General features: G+C 38.9%; 2 protein-coding genes across 4 annotated transcripts; both read right to left on the bottom strand.

Moving 5' to 3' along the window:
• Nucleotides 1–1,582: 1,582 nt before the first annotated feature.
• Nucleotides 1,583–8,905, bottom strand: LOC134672629 (uncharacterized). Of its 3 annotated transcripts, none has more exons than XM_063530584.1 (3): nucleotides 8,654–8,905; nucleotides 3,042–3,206; nucleotides 1,583–1,805 (listed from the first exon to the last, which is right to left on the bottom strand). In XM_063530584.1, exons 1-3 carry the CDS (start codon nucleotides 8,703–8,705, stop codon nucleotides 1,588–1,590), a joined length of 435 nt encoding a protein of 144 aa, XP_063386654.1. In that variant the 5' UTR covers nucleotides 8,706–8,905; the 3' UTR covers nucleotides 1,583–1,587. The 3 variants fall into 3 exon arrangements, with proteins under 3 accessions (XP_063386654.1, XP_063386653.1, XP_063386655.1); XM_063530583.1 differs by lacking the exon at nucleotides 8,654–8,905 and adding an exon at nucleotides 4,888–5,039; XM_063530585.1 differs by lacking the exons at nucleotides 1,583–1,805; nucleotides 3,042–3,206 and adding exons at nucleotides 6,282–6,499; nucleotides 7,143–7,301 and having other exon boundaries at nucleotides 8,654–8,873.
• A 2,333-nt stretch (nucleotides 8,906–11,238) lies between these two features.
• On the bottom strand, nucleotides 11,239–15,408 carry LOC134672820 (uncharacterized). The gene is made up of 3 exons (XM_063530775.1): nucleotides 15,118–15,408; nucleotides 14,240–14,401; nucleotides 11,239–11,528 (listed from the first exon to the last, which is right to left on the bottom strand). Exons 1-3 carry the CDS (start codon nucleotides 15,176–15,178, stop codon nucleotides 11,305–11,307), a joined length of 447 nt encoding a protein of 148 aa, XP_063386845.1. The 5' UTR covers nucleotides 15,179–15,408; the 3' UTR covers nucleotides 11,239–11,304.
• Between the last annotated feature and the right edge of the window lie 1,007 nt (nucleotides 15,409–16,415).

Raw genomic sequence — 16,415 nt, 5'->3', positions numbered from 1 at the left:
TCGCAACATCTTTATCTCAACGACCTAAGACTGATTTTCCACTGAGCTAGTGACCGTGTAACTTTGCGCGGGGTACATTGCCCTACGCACATAATTTACAATGCCGGCCGCGTTTCCGTCTTTTTGTATGGAATGGACACAACATGTCGTATTGTCGAATGATTGTAATGATTTAGATGTGTATTGGCTGCCATTCGTGACTCAATAGTAAATGTGTTGAATACCCTATAGTTCCAATGCGCGGTATAATTTTTCTGAAGACGGTGGCGCCATCTGCCTATCTTGCTCCAGTGGCAAAATGAAATCAAAATCTGACGAAATCATTATAACACCATAACTTGCCAAAAAATAACATGTAATATTTTTTAGGGTTTTGAATAATTGCCTATGAATATAATAGCTTCGTTTAGAGTTTATTTAGCAGGTTACCTACAGTCTCCATCAGATACGTCGGGGCGGCGGGTGCTCATAAACAAAGCCTCTATTATGAAGACATTGAAGTTCATGTTCAGGTATTTTTGAGCACCTTGGTCGCTTTGATATATCTGAAGGAAAATGCTCATATTCTGAACAACTGCTTACCTATTAGTAAGTAACATTTTACCCGTCTTCATAACATTGAAGGGTCCATAAGCTTCATGCGCATCAGAACCTTCTCTTGTGGAAAGCCACAATTAGTTGCAACGGCTGCCGCTAGCAGTGACGTGGGGCATTCCATAAGATTACTTACGTGAGTTTGTGACAATCAGCACCAGTTCTTCCTCCACCGACTTAGCCTTGCCAATACTCTAGGTACATCCGAACCGAATATTTATGTTTGTGTGTGCTGTGACTGCTGTGTGTACTAGAATGGAGCATATAATAAATAATATCGCTGATAAAAGTGATACTATTAGCTCAATTTATTTAGCATGATACCGACGCTAGAAGTAGTAGACACATTAGGCAACCACAAGCGTCCACCTGGACACAACAGAGGTTGCCCCATTACATGCATCTTCGAAACATTGGCAAACCGTTTCTAGATTATCGTGGTTATCACTTGTACACACGGCTGCAAAAGTGCCCACCCACTGTATGAATAGAATTCATTCGTAAGGTTACGGCACTTTAGCAGTTTGCTGTACATTTTACGTCAAAACATACGGTATCTTGGGTCGTCCCATTCGTTTTTCGTCAAGTTCTTAAATTAGTCCTATTCTGTTTTCGTCACTCATTCTACATTGAAAGCGACCAACGATTGTGACGAATAATATATAGAATGAGTGACGAAAGCAGAATAGGACTAATTTAAGAACTTGACGGAAAACTATAGTCCGTTTTTAAGCATTAGAAAGAACTTCGCAGAAGTAAGCGTGTGGTTCCAAATCCGCGTTTTTAGCGGTAATAATTTGAAGTAAATTATATGTATTGACCATGTTACATTAGATAATTCAATAGGTAATTATTAATAATTAAAGAGCCTGTTAATAACTGCACGCTTGCTTCTGTGGAGTTCTTTCTAATGCTAAAAAAAACGAACTATAATGGGACGACCCAAGACGATACCAAACATACACCGAATGAAAAAGAAAACACAAAATAAATTTAACACAATTTAATTAACATGAGAACAACGCTAGCAACGAACATTGCCCACCCTGGCACCATAGGCGTTGCCCCATTGCACCCATCTTCAAAGCACTGACAGACCGTCTCCAGATGATCGTGGTTGTCGGCCTTATAGCAGTCGAGGTTTTGCGGAGCGCGCACCCAGCCGCAGCCGCGCGTTATGCGGAACTCAGACTCGCGGTTTGTGTGGTAGACTGAAAACATTTACAAATAGGTATTTTGTTGTGGATAAACGCGCAAAACTTAAAGCACTGAGGTGACTGAGGTTACCCTGGAATTGTTTAAAAAAAGATGTCTTTAGAATGCACAAACAATGAAACATTAACTAGATACCGAATCTTGTTTGGTTCCAAGTGCCATTTACCTATTTACCTTCAGATAATTAAACTCTTTCTGATATAGGTACAGTTGGGTATAGTACTTCAGGTTACGTACATTAAAAAGATAATTTGAATTATGAATGATCTTATCTAGATCTAGGCGATCGCCTAACTGTTATAACAAAATGACTCTAAATTTTAGAGTCTGGCTGACCAACCTGTCAATAAATAAATAATGTATGGTGGAGGATTCGCATCATACGCATAGCTATACGATTACGTGTCTACGGACAAATCTCCGGCAGACACATAAGGTCATACACATTTTATTGGATGCTTTACTTAACTCGTTTGCGTTTTTCCTGTAGACAACATCACAAAGTGAAGAGAATTAAAGGCTACTGACGAAACAGTTTTTGTTCGTCGGTGATGACCGTAAATGGTGATTATATTGAGATTAAAGGATGACCCACGTTAGACCGGACCTTGTCCGGGCCAAAACTTCAAGCGCATCGTTTTCTATGGAATGCATCACATCCAGGATCACCTGTCATGTCATAGAAAAGTAAGCGCCGGAAGCTCCGGCCCGGACACAGCTCGGTCTAACGTGATGAGTCGTCCTTTAGAGTTAAACTGCTAGGTATCTGCAGTTATCATAGGCTTACCCCCTTATTCATAAACGTTTACTAAAGTTGACAAGCCGAAAATAATCGTTTGTCCCTTTCCATCATACCAATACGTCGGAAAGGGACAAACGATTATTATCGGCTTGTTAACTTTAGTAAACGTTTATGAATAAGGGGGTTAGTATATAAGTTGTTATAATTTATTAATTTTGTTATAATTTTGTATAGGTTTAAGTACTAACATAATATTAAGGGAATGTATATACTAACACTATGGACATGGTCTGAATTAAATAAATTGATTGATTGATTGATTGATTGATTGATAGGCGTACCCAGCATTTTTTAAAGGGTGGGGCAGAAGTATGGTTACGTGACTTAATTGTTCCTAAATATTTTAGCTTCTCGTCAGACCACAGACCAGGGTGGGGCAAGTTGCCCCACTTGCCCCACCGTGCGTACGCCTATGGCAGTTATCACTTACTAGTCTGTACAATCTTCCTGCAAAAGTAGTTCTGCGGCACTATGACGCCCTGCCCACACTCCGCGAAGACCAGGAACCGGCGGAGAGTCTCCTGGTCGTAGCTGCTCGGGTCCAGGCACATGGTGTTGTTCACGCTGGTGCAGTCGTAGCAGCGGATGGCTGTGGCTAACAGACATAAACAGCAATTATCCTTCTAAGGGTCTCCCCTGATATATCGACGCGCGAAGAAATAAAAAGCTTTATGTCCACGCAATAAGAGCGAAAAAGCCGTCGACGCGTCGGCAGGCGCCGGCCGATGCGAGCCGAGCCGAACGACGACTTTTTCGCTCTTATTGCGTGGACATAAAGCTTTTTCCTATCGGCTTTTGCCGAATGCGCGTCAATATATCAGGGGAGACCCTAAGTGTGAGGCCTGAGTGGACGCTCGATGGAGCGTGCAGCGGGGCGGGGCGTGCGGCGTGCATGTTAAACAAATGCAAACGTATAGGAGCGGCCTTAGTGCACGCTGCTCAAATCACTTGTGAGCCCGACGCCACGCTGCACGCCTCACTGAACGCTCCGCTTCGAGCGTCCACTCAGGCCTTACACTAAGACCCAGTCATATTTGCAGTTTTGAATTTGAAACCCTCTTTTATTCCATTATAGTTCAGAATTTGATTTTAATTTTGTTCTTTTTAAAGGAACTCAGGACTTTGGAGGCTATGCTGATGTACGGTCAGCCTAGAAAGTCGTCTACCACTTTTCGACTCTATCAATCATGATAAAATCGAAAAGTGGTTGACCACTTTCTTGGCTGACTGTACCAGCCCACACTATTAACTGACATTTTGTAAACCTTATTACAAAGGGCATAAGGCCCATCTATGGACAGTTAAGAGTGATGGTGTTTGTATATTTACCCAATGTTAATTAAAGGCTATAGCTATAGCCTAGTCTAACTAAATGTAATTTTACGATTAAACCCTTGTCCTCATTAAATACTCAGTTTCAAGGTCCAATTATCCATATATTAGCCATCTGGCTAACCCCCAAAATCGTGAAAACAATCAGCTACACCATATCGACATATCATTTTTCGAAATTTAAGAACCAGTTTATATACTTAACTCAAAAACATCTGGTTTCTGGGGTTGTCTTGATAAAACTATCTCTAATGCTGACTGTGCAGTCAACGTCAAACATAATTATGTTAACACTTTTGCTCCTTACTGGTTTGTAATAAGGCGAAAAACGTAAACATATCTTTGACGTAGACTATGCTGCATAGTCTACAATGTCTTTGAAAACGACTGTATCATAAAGCCGGGTTAATGAAGGTCGGGTCAGAGGGCCTACCGCAAACCACGTTCGACGTGATGCTTTCCTGTCACACTTACGTACGAATTTACAAGTGCAACAGAGAGGCAACACGTCGAACGTGGTTCGCGGCAGGTCCGCAGAATTATCAGACGAGCATTGGCAACACGTTTCAAAACACGAATAGAGATAACACACTCGACATCCTATCAATATATACTCGTACATTGGTTTTTAAGAGAAAGGTTTAAAACTATTAATACTTGTTCCTGAGTCATGGTTGTTTTCTATGTATATAAGTATGTATATGTATCTATTAAGTATGTATATCGTCGCCTAGCACCCATAGTACAAGCTTTGCTTAGTTTGAGGCTTGGTTGATCTGTGTAAGATGTCCACCAATATTTAATTTATTTATAACTCTTATCTGAGCTCAAGTTAGGTATGATGTTTAAGCTTGGTTTTGTAATTGCTTGGCTCATTAATTATCTCATTAATTATAGTATCAAACAGACTGTTGTAAAACTTACAAGACTTGATATAAACTTACCAAACTGAACGCCAGCTAACACCACCACCAGTGCCACTTGAATGAAAAACTTCATAATTTTCTATAAGCAGAATTCACTTTATTATGCGACGGTTTATTATTAATTTATGTTATACGTGGTGATAAACTCGAGATAGACTTACAAATAAACCAATACTCAGTCTAGTCATCTTTTAAGACCATGTAATAAGTTTATCAAGTGTTGTGGACGAACTAGCCTATTCGCAGAAATATGATCAAACTGTAAATAGTAGGTTAATATTGGTTTTTTTTTACCTACAAGATATAGTGACTTACCCATTGGTACAGTACTGTAGGTACTGTACCTTACAGTCTAAGTCTGTACCTACGTATGTACGAGTAGTAGACCAGAGATATTAATATATTATAGGTATCAATTACTTATAAGTAAGAGAATTCAAAATAAAAAGGACACAAGATTAGATTATATTTTTAAAATTTATTATCAGACTTGCACTAGCAATTTAGATTAGACACGTCGTCGCTCCAAACGAATTTGGGGCAGCCGTCATTAAAACACAACCACTCTGTCGAGATGGTTGTCGTAGCAATTTAAATGACCACAGAAAGTTATTATGAAGTAAGGCAACAAAAAAACAGAAAAATAATTTAGCACCATTTATTTAACGTCATAGTTGCACAGGCAACCAACACCGTCCATCTCGCTAATGACACTGAATCACACAAAATTAGCATTATAGTTCGTTTTTTTTAGCATTAGAAAGAACTCCACAGAAGCAAGCGTGCAGTTTTTATCAGGCTCTTTAATTGTTAATAATTATTGAATTATCTAATGTAGCATGGTCAATATATATAATTTACTTCAAATTATTACCGCTAAAAGTGCCGGATTTGGAACCACAAGCTTACTTCTGCGAAGTTCTTTCTAATGCTAAAAAAAACGGACTATAGCACATTGCAATGGTTATCATTGTCCGTTTTGAAGCAGTAGGTAAATTTGATCACAAAAACCAACTATATATTACCTGAAGGTTTCTTTTATTTTTTGCCATTTTTATATATTGTGACCTTTTTTGCCACTTTTGTGTTATTTCTACTTAGAATCACGAGTTCTTTCGATCCTAATGGGATAAAAAAATGTCCCAGGTTTTTTCCTATTGTGTTACCATTTCCCCATACACTTTGTATGGCGGTAACAAAAAGGAAAGTTTGAAAAATGTATGGAAATCTTAGGACACATTTTTTCTCCTATAAGGATGAAAAGGGCTCGCGATCTTGACTAGAAATATCACAAAAGTGGCAAAAAAGGTCACAATATATAAAATGGCAAAAAAATAAAAGAAACGCTCACCTAACGAGTTTGAATTTGAGTTTGAATTTAATAGGAGAACGTGAAATAAAAAAGATACCAAAACAATTTAGCGCCATTTATTCAAGATAGCAGTCGTACTGGCAACCAAGATTGTCCACCCCGCTACCACAGAATTCGCGGCGTTACATCCGTCGTCGAAACACTGGCACACTGTCTCCAGGTGGTCTTCGTTGTCCGCCTTGTAGCAGTCCTTGCGCGAGCGCACCCAGCCGCAGCCGCGGTGCACGCGCACCTCGGAGTCGTGGCCCTTGCGGAGAACTGAAACAGATGATTATTAAGGTTAGATGGGGTAAGATGGGGATGGGGTGAGGTTAGATGGGGTTTTAATTTTAGTTTTAATTTTAATTTTAGTTCTATTTTTATGTGCTCTTTCTCTCCTGTCTTGTTACTAACCATATTATGGAACCTGTTTTCTGAAATAAATGTTTTTTTTTTTAAGAGAAACACTTGTAGGGAATTCTCTTGCCCCAAGCAAAATATACTGTTTCTCTTACCTTATTACATATATACCAAAGAATAAGTAATAGTACTACCGTACAGAAAGGACACTTCCTACAAAACCGAAGTTTGACAGCGATTCAGGGTCGAATCATGATAACCCTTTCTAACTTATGGCACTATCCCTTTTGACTATTTAGGGTTGTCAAAATTCAAGTAATTATCTTGTCGTGCACGGAAAGGGTCGTAAAGTTGTGTCAATCCTAATAATTGCTCGTAGCAATGTTGAGCCGAACGCAGCCGAGTTTGCCCGAAGTCAGGAGTGTCTCCCCACTGCTTATATCATTTTTCAGATAGGAGAAATTGACCAAAAAACAAAAGTGGTCCATTGCACCCGAGATATTTTTAAAGCAATACCTACATATAGTCCGAGGGTGAAATACTGACTGCAGGTTAAACTTACTGGTCTGAATGATCTTCCTGCAAAAGTACTCCTGGTTCCCATGGGTCCCGCAGTCGGTGAGGGTCATGAACTTCTGGAGAGTCTCCTTGTCGTAGATGGTGGGGTCCAGACACATGGTGTTGTTCACGCTGCTGCACTCGTAGCACTGGATCGCCCTGGCTAAGATAATAATTACATCTGGTGCTTCATTACGACACCCTGTGCTATAATAAGTACATTACACAACTACGTCGAAATTTTAAAGGGCCATATGTACTGTAAAACGTAGTACGATGAATAGGTAATTCGCAACTCCTAATTATCGTATTAATTAGTTGTTTGTTGAAAGAAAAGTACAGTCAGCGAAAAAACAAACTTGTATCAGAAATGAAATATTTGACAAACATATCTTTTATATAGGTATGTAACGATAAAGTTCTGCCGTACTAAACTGCAAAACGTAATTCAAGACCAAAAAAAGTAAGACAACGTTGCCACTGCAATAATTTGTTTGTAAAATAGTAAATTCCTTTTGATAAATAATCACGCTAAGATAATCTATTTATTAGTAATTTTACCTACTCATACGATTTAAAAAAGTACTTTTATTTACTTATTTTTTACATAAATACAAGACTCGCTAGTAAAAAGTGGAAACATATTGTCTTACTTTTTTTGGTCTTGAATTACGTTTTACAGTATAGTTAGGTAAAATTTAAAATAGGTATGAAGTTGTTTTATTTAATATTTACATATATGATGACGTTCTATACTTTATGCCTAGTTTTACGTTAGATCCGATATTAGGGTCACTAGAGGTCGACACACACGTTTAAATCACGTTTTAAACTCAAACAGATAACGAATGGGAACATTCCTACTGACCTCTAATAATTGTTGCATGTAAACAAAGTCACGGCGGAATAGATACCTACTTGTAAATAATATTTATTGGTAAACTTTTGACGGATACAGTCACCTGCACTAATTTATTGTTACACAACGAAAGCCGCAAAAATATCTGACACGATCTTACTTGTAAAGCTATAAGAGCGTGTCACATATTTATTCCGGCCTTCGAAGAGTAACATATTATTGCAGGTGACTGTACATAGAGCTACACAATGATTATACTGGATGTTTTGGGGGTCGTGGTCCCGAATGCTAAAAATGCTAAAACGGTCATAATAAACACATTTCCCCATGGGACTAACCACGAAATCCCGAAAATAAATGTAATGTACTCCCTTGAGGGCCCGAAGGCCGCGAAATGTATGTTGCCCAGGAGTAAGTATATATTTCTTCACGATTTTCACGATTTCCCATGGGCAGCCTTGTTCAGTATGACCATCTCAATACATTTTCGACATTGAGGATCACGACCGGCGACCCCGAAATCTTCCATTATTATTCTACATTCCACAACTTAAGTCTGCATGGAATCACTCTACAATCCGTATCGGGTCTCTATTCCCTCGCTAGGTTGATAAATGATAAATAAAATATTCACTAAAATAAATTAGAACACGTACCATATTGTACACACGTCGACGCCAACAACGCACTAACCAAAAATTTCAACATTTTTGCGTAAACTACGAAAAACTTATCACAACGCAACAATTGACACGATACACTTTTATTTATCGATGTGGATAAAAGGATGTATTATATTTATCGTTGTGGATAAAAGGCGGTAAAAGCGGGTTGCCGAGGAAACGCCAACATGCCATTACGGCGTTAGTCATCAAATCCGCCTTTTAAGTTCATCCGATGACAATCCGCGGCCCTATTCTGATGGATGCGATTTGATGTTAGCGATTAGAGACCAGGCGCGGATCCACCGTTGTGGGCACGGTGGGCATGCCCACAACCCTAATAGGGTGCCCTATTGACTCCCCGAGTAGCATTACGCCGATTTTTGTTTCGCAGACGCTTTGGCAGAGGATCATTTGGCAAATACCTGAATATAACTAGTGGCTCTGTGAGCTGTAGACCTCGCAAGCATACCTTATTAGGACCGTGTACGACGATAGCGCCACACAGCGCCTTAATCAATCAACGTAACGAAAATTTTAATTTATTCAGAACAAAAAAAGAAATACGAAGTTTAAGTTTTTTGCCATTTTCTCTGTAAGCATGTCTATAAAAGAAAATACTCTTATGATATCGATACGACTATTTGTTTATAAGCGAGGTATCACGAGTCCGCCATTTTTTTACATTTCCAAAAACTGGATCGAAAAATAAATTCTATTAACTCATAGAATCTAGTCACAAAATTTCGCGAGAGTTGGTTGAGAAATTGTACCTGTAGAGGGGAACATCCGGACATACGAAAGCAAAATGCCCGAGTCAAAACGTAGACCTTCGCTACGCTTCGGTCAATTATAGAAAATATAATGTAGTGTGATCGCTAATGGAGTGCCACTTGACAAAAACTTTTTAAAAAAGTTATAAAACGTTACTCGACTAAAGGTTGCTTGATGAAAAGATTACGCTAGCAAATGAAATTCTTCTTAATATTTAAATGGTCTGCTAATTTACATAGACGCAAACTGAATGATATGTGAAATGTGAATCAAGATGCTACCAAAAGTTACATCGACGTATAATTGACTCTGCGAAACGATTTTCGGCAAAACTTTGTAAGCGAATCGACAATCTGCAAAAAAATGGTCGGGGAATCATTAGGGTAGGCACCCCGGCTGAATACAGAGCCCTAGTTATTTGCAAGAATATAGATTATTCAGTAACATGGCCAATTATTTCTAGCTTAATGCCAGCTGTTAATTTACAGCCGAAGAAGTTTTTAGCTAAAAAGTGTCATTCTATGGAACTTGCTAACTATGTAAACAAAAGTCACTAGTAAATTGACATTCAGAGACTATTTTAATATGACAAAGAGAGTGTATAAGGGAGAAGTGGAAGGGGGAGTTGGAAGGGGTAGACCTCGGCGGACTTTATCTGATCAGATCAGGGAAATCCTGAAGAAAGGCCAGGTCAAGAGCACCCTAAACCGGCGAGCGTGTATGAGGAATGTTATGAATGTGAAGGAAGCGAAAGAGGTATGTCAGGATCGTATATAGCAAGTGGAAATCCGTGGTCTCTGCCAACCCCTCCGGGAAATAGGCGTGATTATATGTATGTATGTATGTATGTATGTATTTTAATATGGCGGTTTGTTTACATAGTTAACAAGTTCCATAGAATGACTATCTAAGTGTGCATAGACTGAAATAAATCGCTTGAGATCCCTCTACGAATTTATTGGTCGGGAAATCATCAGGTACCCTCGACTCGCACTTGGTCGATTTTGGAGTGGCTGTGACCACAACCTTTTTTGAGGGCTGGATCCGCGCCTGTTAGAGACACGTCAATTTCACATGTTAGGTATATTATAGCCTATAGGATATTTTTCTCTTTACATCAATGTCCTATTAACATGGCAAGACCCAAAATATTGTACACAAACGTTGACACTCTTTTTTATTTATTTTTAATTAGAACAATTACGACTATTGAGTGCAGAGGAGGCTTGAACTCAGGGTGAAATGATACTAACAAGATTATATAAATTAAATATTTTCTGGTACGGTCGTGCTCATAAATATCTTTACAGACTCGACTATATATATATGATACTCGTATCGTATAATCAAAGAGATGTATATTGTATGTATAATGTCTTACAATTATAACTTTCACGTGTGTATATATTAGGTTGCTCTCTAATTTAATTGACTGTTTCATAGACTGTCTGTTTCAGATACATTGGGATAGAGCCATTAGAGCCTAAACTTAATGATTGATATAAATTATAAATCTTACTTTAATAAAATAATATATGTTTCGTGACATTGTTATTGTATATAGTGTTAGACACAAAACTTATTACCAAACTCTACTCTTCGTACACAAATAAATTAGTACGTCTACAAAGCAATTCTATTATCAATAATCCGGTTCGAAGGTCCAATTTGAATAATTTTGTGACAATACCTGCCAATATACATTTTTTTAAGTTTTCTATATTAAGAAATTTAAAAGAACATAATAACCACCGGTTGTACCATTTATTTCTCTTAATATGTACAATAAAACTAAAATACACATATCAGGAACATTAAGTTATACAATTCCACACACAATCTCGTCTTCACCAAAGTTTGTAGCACTTCGTTTAGGCCCGCCAACTTCTGATAAAAACCAAGATGGCGGCCAGTGAGGTGACAGCGGTCAGTTTGACGTCTCGTAGGGCTGCGGCGGCGTTGCACATGTCACCAAAGCACTGGCAGACTGTCTCGAGGTGGTCCTTGTTGTCGGCGGTGTAGCATTCGCGTTTGTGCTTCACCCAGCCGCAACCTCGGGTTATTCTGACCTCTGGAGTGTGGTCCGGGTGGAGGACTGTAAAGAAAAAAGATTTTAGCATGTGCGGACTTAAAATAAGTCAGACAGAAGGAGAACGCTATAAGATCGCAAGGAACTGATGATTTAAACGAGTACGGATATGATGGTCGATCTTGTCTACGTGACAGCGTGATTAAACGGTGTCCGTCACTTTCTATCCCACGGTGTAAAAAAGTGACAGTTATTTTATCACGTGGATAAAGATGGATAAAGCTATCCATAATACGCCGGCTGATCACGACTGTAATAGTCGTAGAGATCCTTCTAAGTTTTTTTTTTGCTTTGGTCGTCTTTTTCAGGTGATATGAGGCCAGCAAATAAAGCTAGTTTCTAAATTAGATTCTGAGGCCTCTTGTGACTCAGGAACAAAAACTGAACTTTAATAAATCGAAAAAAAAAAATTATAAATTGGTTATTCAAACACAACTTTGGAACTTTTTTCTTTAATATTTATGACATCTATTTCTGTTTGTAATTCAAAGAAAATGCACCAGCATATCTGTATTACTCAGAATATTGGGATGTTTTTAAATAGTTCCATGGGAGTCACGCGACGATGTACCTACGAGTATCCTGCGGAGGACACAGGGTCAATAGAAGTATCGTGTGACACGCACGCCGCAATTGTCCTTCTGATGATACCGAAAACGAATGACTCGCAACATAGGTACATTTTTAAGCAGGCCACCGACGAGCCTTCCAAATGGATGCCGTTACAATGGATTCATCCAAATGGACGGCGTTCTAATATTAAACATTGTACGTTTTTGACATTCACAGACCGATTTTGGATTGCAGCCACGCTATTTGGACTGTTGGAAGGCTCGTCAGTGGCCACCTTTAGACTATATCAAGCTAACGCGGCAATCGTTTGATAAAAGCCAAAATGCAAATAGGAAAGAAAAATCGGGATGAAATGTTACCCAGTAAACATTGTTCAAGTAGTGGTTTGGCTTTTTCTATGAACTTCTGTCACTTTGTAATACTTGGATAAATGTAGTGCTTGGGTAGGGTGCTAGAGGTAACACAATGAGGTAAACAGAATAGAGTCTAACCCCCTTAACCATAAAACTTTACGGGCATGATTTAGTTAAATTATGGTTTATCCCTTTCTTACAAATACATAAGTCAAAGGGACAGGTAAAGACAAAAGATTAAATATTAGCTAATTGAGGTTGGTAGCGCGTTTATGAATAAGGGGGTAGAAGTTTTAACCGAGAAGCGATGAAGCATAAAAGTTACGATCAAGTTTTATTAAATTGTTGAAAATAGAATAGAGACATGAAGCACTCCCGGATTTACCTGGATGATCTTTACCTACTTAATTCAAGTAGGTACTCTCTTCTTCTTGATCGGGACACTCTTGACAGAGCGGTCGTGGTCATCATTGGAAGTCTCCCTTTGTAAGTAGGTACTACTCGTTGATGAAATTGATGGAGATAGAAAAAGAATTACCTTTTGTCAAAATTACAATTAAGTAGGTACTTTTAGGTTATTATCGCTTTCAAAAGATGCTAATTTTTTTAACAAGCCTGTAATGTCTAATATTTAAAGTGCATGTTGAAATTTACAACCATCCTTACTCTAACGATAACGACTTTGTCGCAGATAAATTATTATTTTTTTAAATATCATTATCATCATCATCATGACTTAAGAGCTTTGCTCTGTCGGTGGAATAATCGCCAACCATTTCTTTAGTCTTTTAATTTCCTCATACGACGCATTTTTTTTAATAAGGCAGAATATTTTTTTAAATACATCAGAATCTGCGCGTTGCACGCACCGTTAAATCCGTGGTTAAATCTGCATTATGTTATGCGACAATTCGCTATTGTGTCGCCATTAACGCCCGCCACGCATTGGCTGCATTCTGCAATTATGTCACGTGACTCCGTTACATTATGCACCACTGACCGCCGGTAGTAAAACAGGAACCTCATTGGTCACACACAGTGCGGTTCCCAATTTAAGGAATTTACTTCCGCAAACTCCAGCTGTGGAATGAAATCCCTGCCAAGGTTATCTCGAGGGCCTGCTGAATGTCTTCAAATAGAAAATGTAATAAATATATTGGCTAAATTAAGGCCGTCTAGGTCTTACCATCAGCAGTCGGATTAACCAATAAGCAGTTGTTTAAATCACCACTAGAAAATTCCCGATGGATTACTTCGGAGAGAGAGAAGCACTATTGTCTAGAATGCTTAGGGCATCAAAAGGTTTGGTGCATCACCTCGTTATTGTCTACTGGCTACGCTTGATCTGCTCAAACTCTGACTGTACCATCGCTAGCACTGTTAACAGACAGTTCGTAAACCTTATTACAAAAGGTGTAAGGTCCACCGATGGACAGTGAAGTGTTGCTGTGTGTACTGATTCTGCTGTTGTTGGGAACAGTGGGTGAATTGTTGGATGTAGCAGAACTTAGTTACTTACTAGTCTGAGAGATTTTTCCTGCAGAAGAACTGCTTGCTTGATGCTGTTGGGTAGCGCCTTTGAGCAGCCCACCACTGGTATAAATGTATCCATTGTCAGACACAATTCTTGGTTGTAGCAGTAATTGATTACTTACTAGTCTGAGAGATTTTTCCTGCAGAAGAACTGCTTGCTTGATGCTGTCGGGCAGCGCCTTCGAGCAGCCCACCACTGGTATAATGGTATCCATTGTCAGACACAATTCTTGGTTGTAGCAGTAATTGATAACTTACTAGTCTGCGTGATCTTCCTGCAGAAGAACTGTTTGCTGATGCTGTTGGGGAGCGCCTTCGAGCAGTCCACCACTGGGATGATGGCGTTCATCCTGGGCATGTGCAGGTCCAGGCACGCCGAGTTGTTCGCGCTGTTGCAATCGAAGCACTTGATGGCTTCACCTGGAGAACATTACATTGAGTAATTATATTTTTTGCCGAGTGATGAGTCCTTCCCTTAGTGAGTCGTGGCAACAAGCGGGGAAAACACTAGCCCCCTTATTCATAAACGTTTACTAAAGTTGACGAGCCGATAATAATCGTTTGTCCCTTTCCATCATACCAATACGTCGGAAAGGGACAAACGATTATTAACGGCTTGTCAACTTTAGTAAACGTTTATGAATAAGGGGATAGGAAGATGATGAGTAACAAATTTATTAGATTACATGTCTATACATGTAATCTAATTAATTGATGATTGGTTTTTTAATGTATCGTAAATATATAAAGAGCCCCTTTGTTCAAAACCATGTTTTAATTGAGTAGTAAATGAAATAGGTTATTAATATGTAATTAAAAGACTAGCTAAGGCTAAATGACAAATCCAATCATCAGATTAACACAGTATTAGGCGAGTACCTACTAAACCTACCTAATAAAAGAGCTGTAACAATTATAATCCAATAACGGTAAAACCCTTTTAGTAATTTTATAATATATTTCTGCTAAATTACCGACTGCAATATAAGATTACATTTTATGTGGCGAGGAGACGGCTAAGTGCTCCAAAAACGTGCTTAGTTTCAACGGCGTCTTTATAAATTTAATAAATCTAAAAGCATTGTAGGACAATGGCCACTAGAAAAGTATAAAAGCTCAATAAAACGGATACTTGCATGTAGTAGAGAAGAACACAGGCAAAAGAACGCTAACGATAACATGCGCTTTGTTTGCCATGACGAGCGCCTCGCGATTTCAATTACAAATAACAACGATTTAACAAATTGCCGCGTAATTTTCTTCAGGCGCTTTACAACTGTTACAATAACTTCTATGCGTAATAAAAACTGTTCGATTTTACGACTTATTAAGTTTCCTTAATAAATAAATTCAGGTACAAGACATAAGTCTTAAATTAAGGAATCGTTCCGCTTCAACAGAAGCCGGTTGCGAACTGTGATGAAGACGGTTGTACATCAGTTTATAAGTGTGTCACGTATTGTGCGCCGTTTGTACTTACAAAGGAGCAACTGGTTTCGTTCGGATCAGATTCTAGGTGGAAAGGTATTGAGGTCTGGGAAAGGAAACATTAATAAAGTGGTGCATATATTTGCGAGGCGTTTTGTGGTATTTTCTTGAGTGAACTGACGAGTCAGGTGACTGGTCTATGATTGATCGCGTCTGGACTAGCATCCTTTGTACTGTTTGGGTGTTGTTTGTAGCAACGGCTGCCGCTGCACTAAGCAGGGCCAGATATGCTCTTGGCCAATTTATTTGGATGAAATTGTTTGCGTAGGCACGCCCCACTCCAATCTACCCAGTGGGTGTATGCAAATCAGTATAAGTAGACCTATTTACTAATAATATAATAATATGGACGGTATCATCAACCTATATAGCGCCAAATAAATCGGAACACATGCTTATTTAATTTTTATGGTAATAGAGATGTTTTATGCCACTTTTGCTGCAAAAGTTGCTAAGCGGGACAGGTGTTCAAAATGATCTTGACACAACTTTATTGTTAAGAGAATAAGAGCGTGACAAGGTAATTTTGAACACCTCGCCCGCTTACCAACTTCTGGTGCTGACATGAGTAGGTAAGGTATCGACTTTTCCATACAGCTAAGTATGTCGACGTGGGTATATATAGGTACATCTGATACAGTATGTGTGAAGAGGACACGCCGCCCTGAAAATGGGAAATCATCGTTTAGCACTGGATGTAACGTGTTTCTATTAAACAACATTAAGTAAACGTTTCACAACTCATACTTACCTACCTACTGTATGGCGGTTAACCGGGATTTGAACCCGGCACCACTTAAGCGAATTACGGCGTGCGTAATTATGATAATCTAATTTCCTGAGTCTGGCAGATGATTGCATGTCTGCCTGTCTGGACTGGACTGATTATAATCAGTTTCGTGACACTTGTGACTCAGGTCTTTATGCCCAGAAGGGTCTTTGGCCC

This window comes from Cydia fagiglandana, chromosome 17 (assembly GCF_963556715.1).
Source record: "Cydia fagiglandana chromosome 17, ilCydFagi1.1, whole genome shotgun sequence".
NCBI classification, from domain to species: Eukaryota; Metazoa; Arthropoda; class Insecta; order Lepidoptera; family Tortricidae; genus Cydia; species Cydia fagiglandana.
This window is presented reverse-complemented; position numbering and strand designations above follow the sequence as displayed.

Excerpts from the sequence above, each read along its gene's own strand:
- LOC134672629 (XM_063530583.1), bottom strand. The coding sequence starts at position 4,942 with ATGAAGTTTTTCATTCAAGTGGCACTGGTGGTGGTGTTAGCTGGCGTT. Across the intron at positions 3,207-4,887 it reads GTTAGCTGGCGTTCAGTTTG|CCACAGCCATCCGCTGCTAC; the intron begins GTAAGTTTATAT and ends TATGTCTGTTAG. Across the intron at positions 1,806-3,041 it reads CAGGAAGATTGTACAGACTA|TCTACCACACAAACCGCGAG; the intron begins GTAAGTGATAAC and ends AAATGTTTTCAG.
- LOC134672820 (XM_063530775.1), bottom strand. The coding sequence starts at position 15,178 with ATGGCAAACAAAGCGCATGTTATCGTTAGCGTTCTTTTGCCTGTGTTC. Across the intron at positions 14,402-15,117 it reads TGTGTTCTTCTCTACTACAT|GTGAAGCCATCAAGTGCTTC; the intron begins GCAAGTATCCGT and ends AATGTTCTCCAG. Across the intron at positions 11,529-14,239 it reads CAGGAAGATCACGCAGACTA|TCCTCCACCCGGACCACACT; the intron begins GTAAGTTATCAA and ends TTTTCTTTACAG.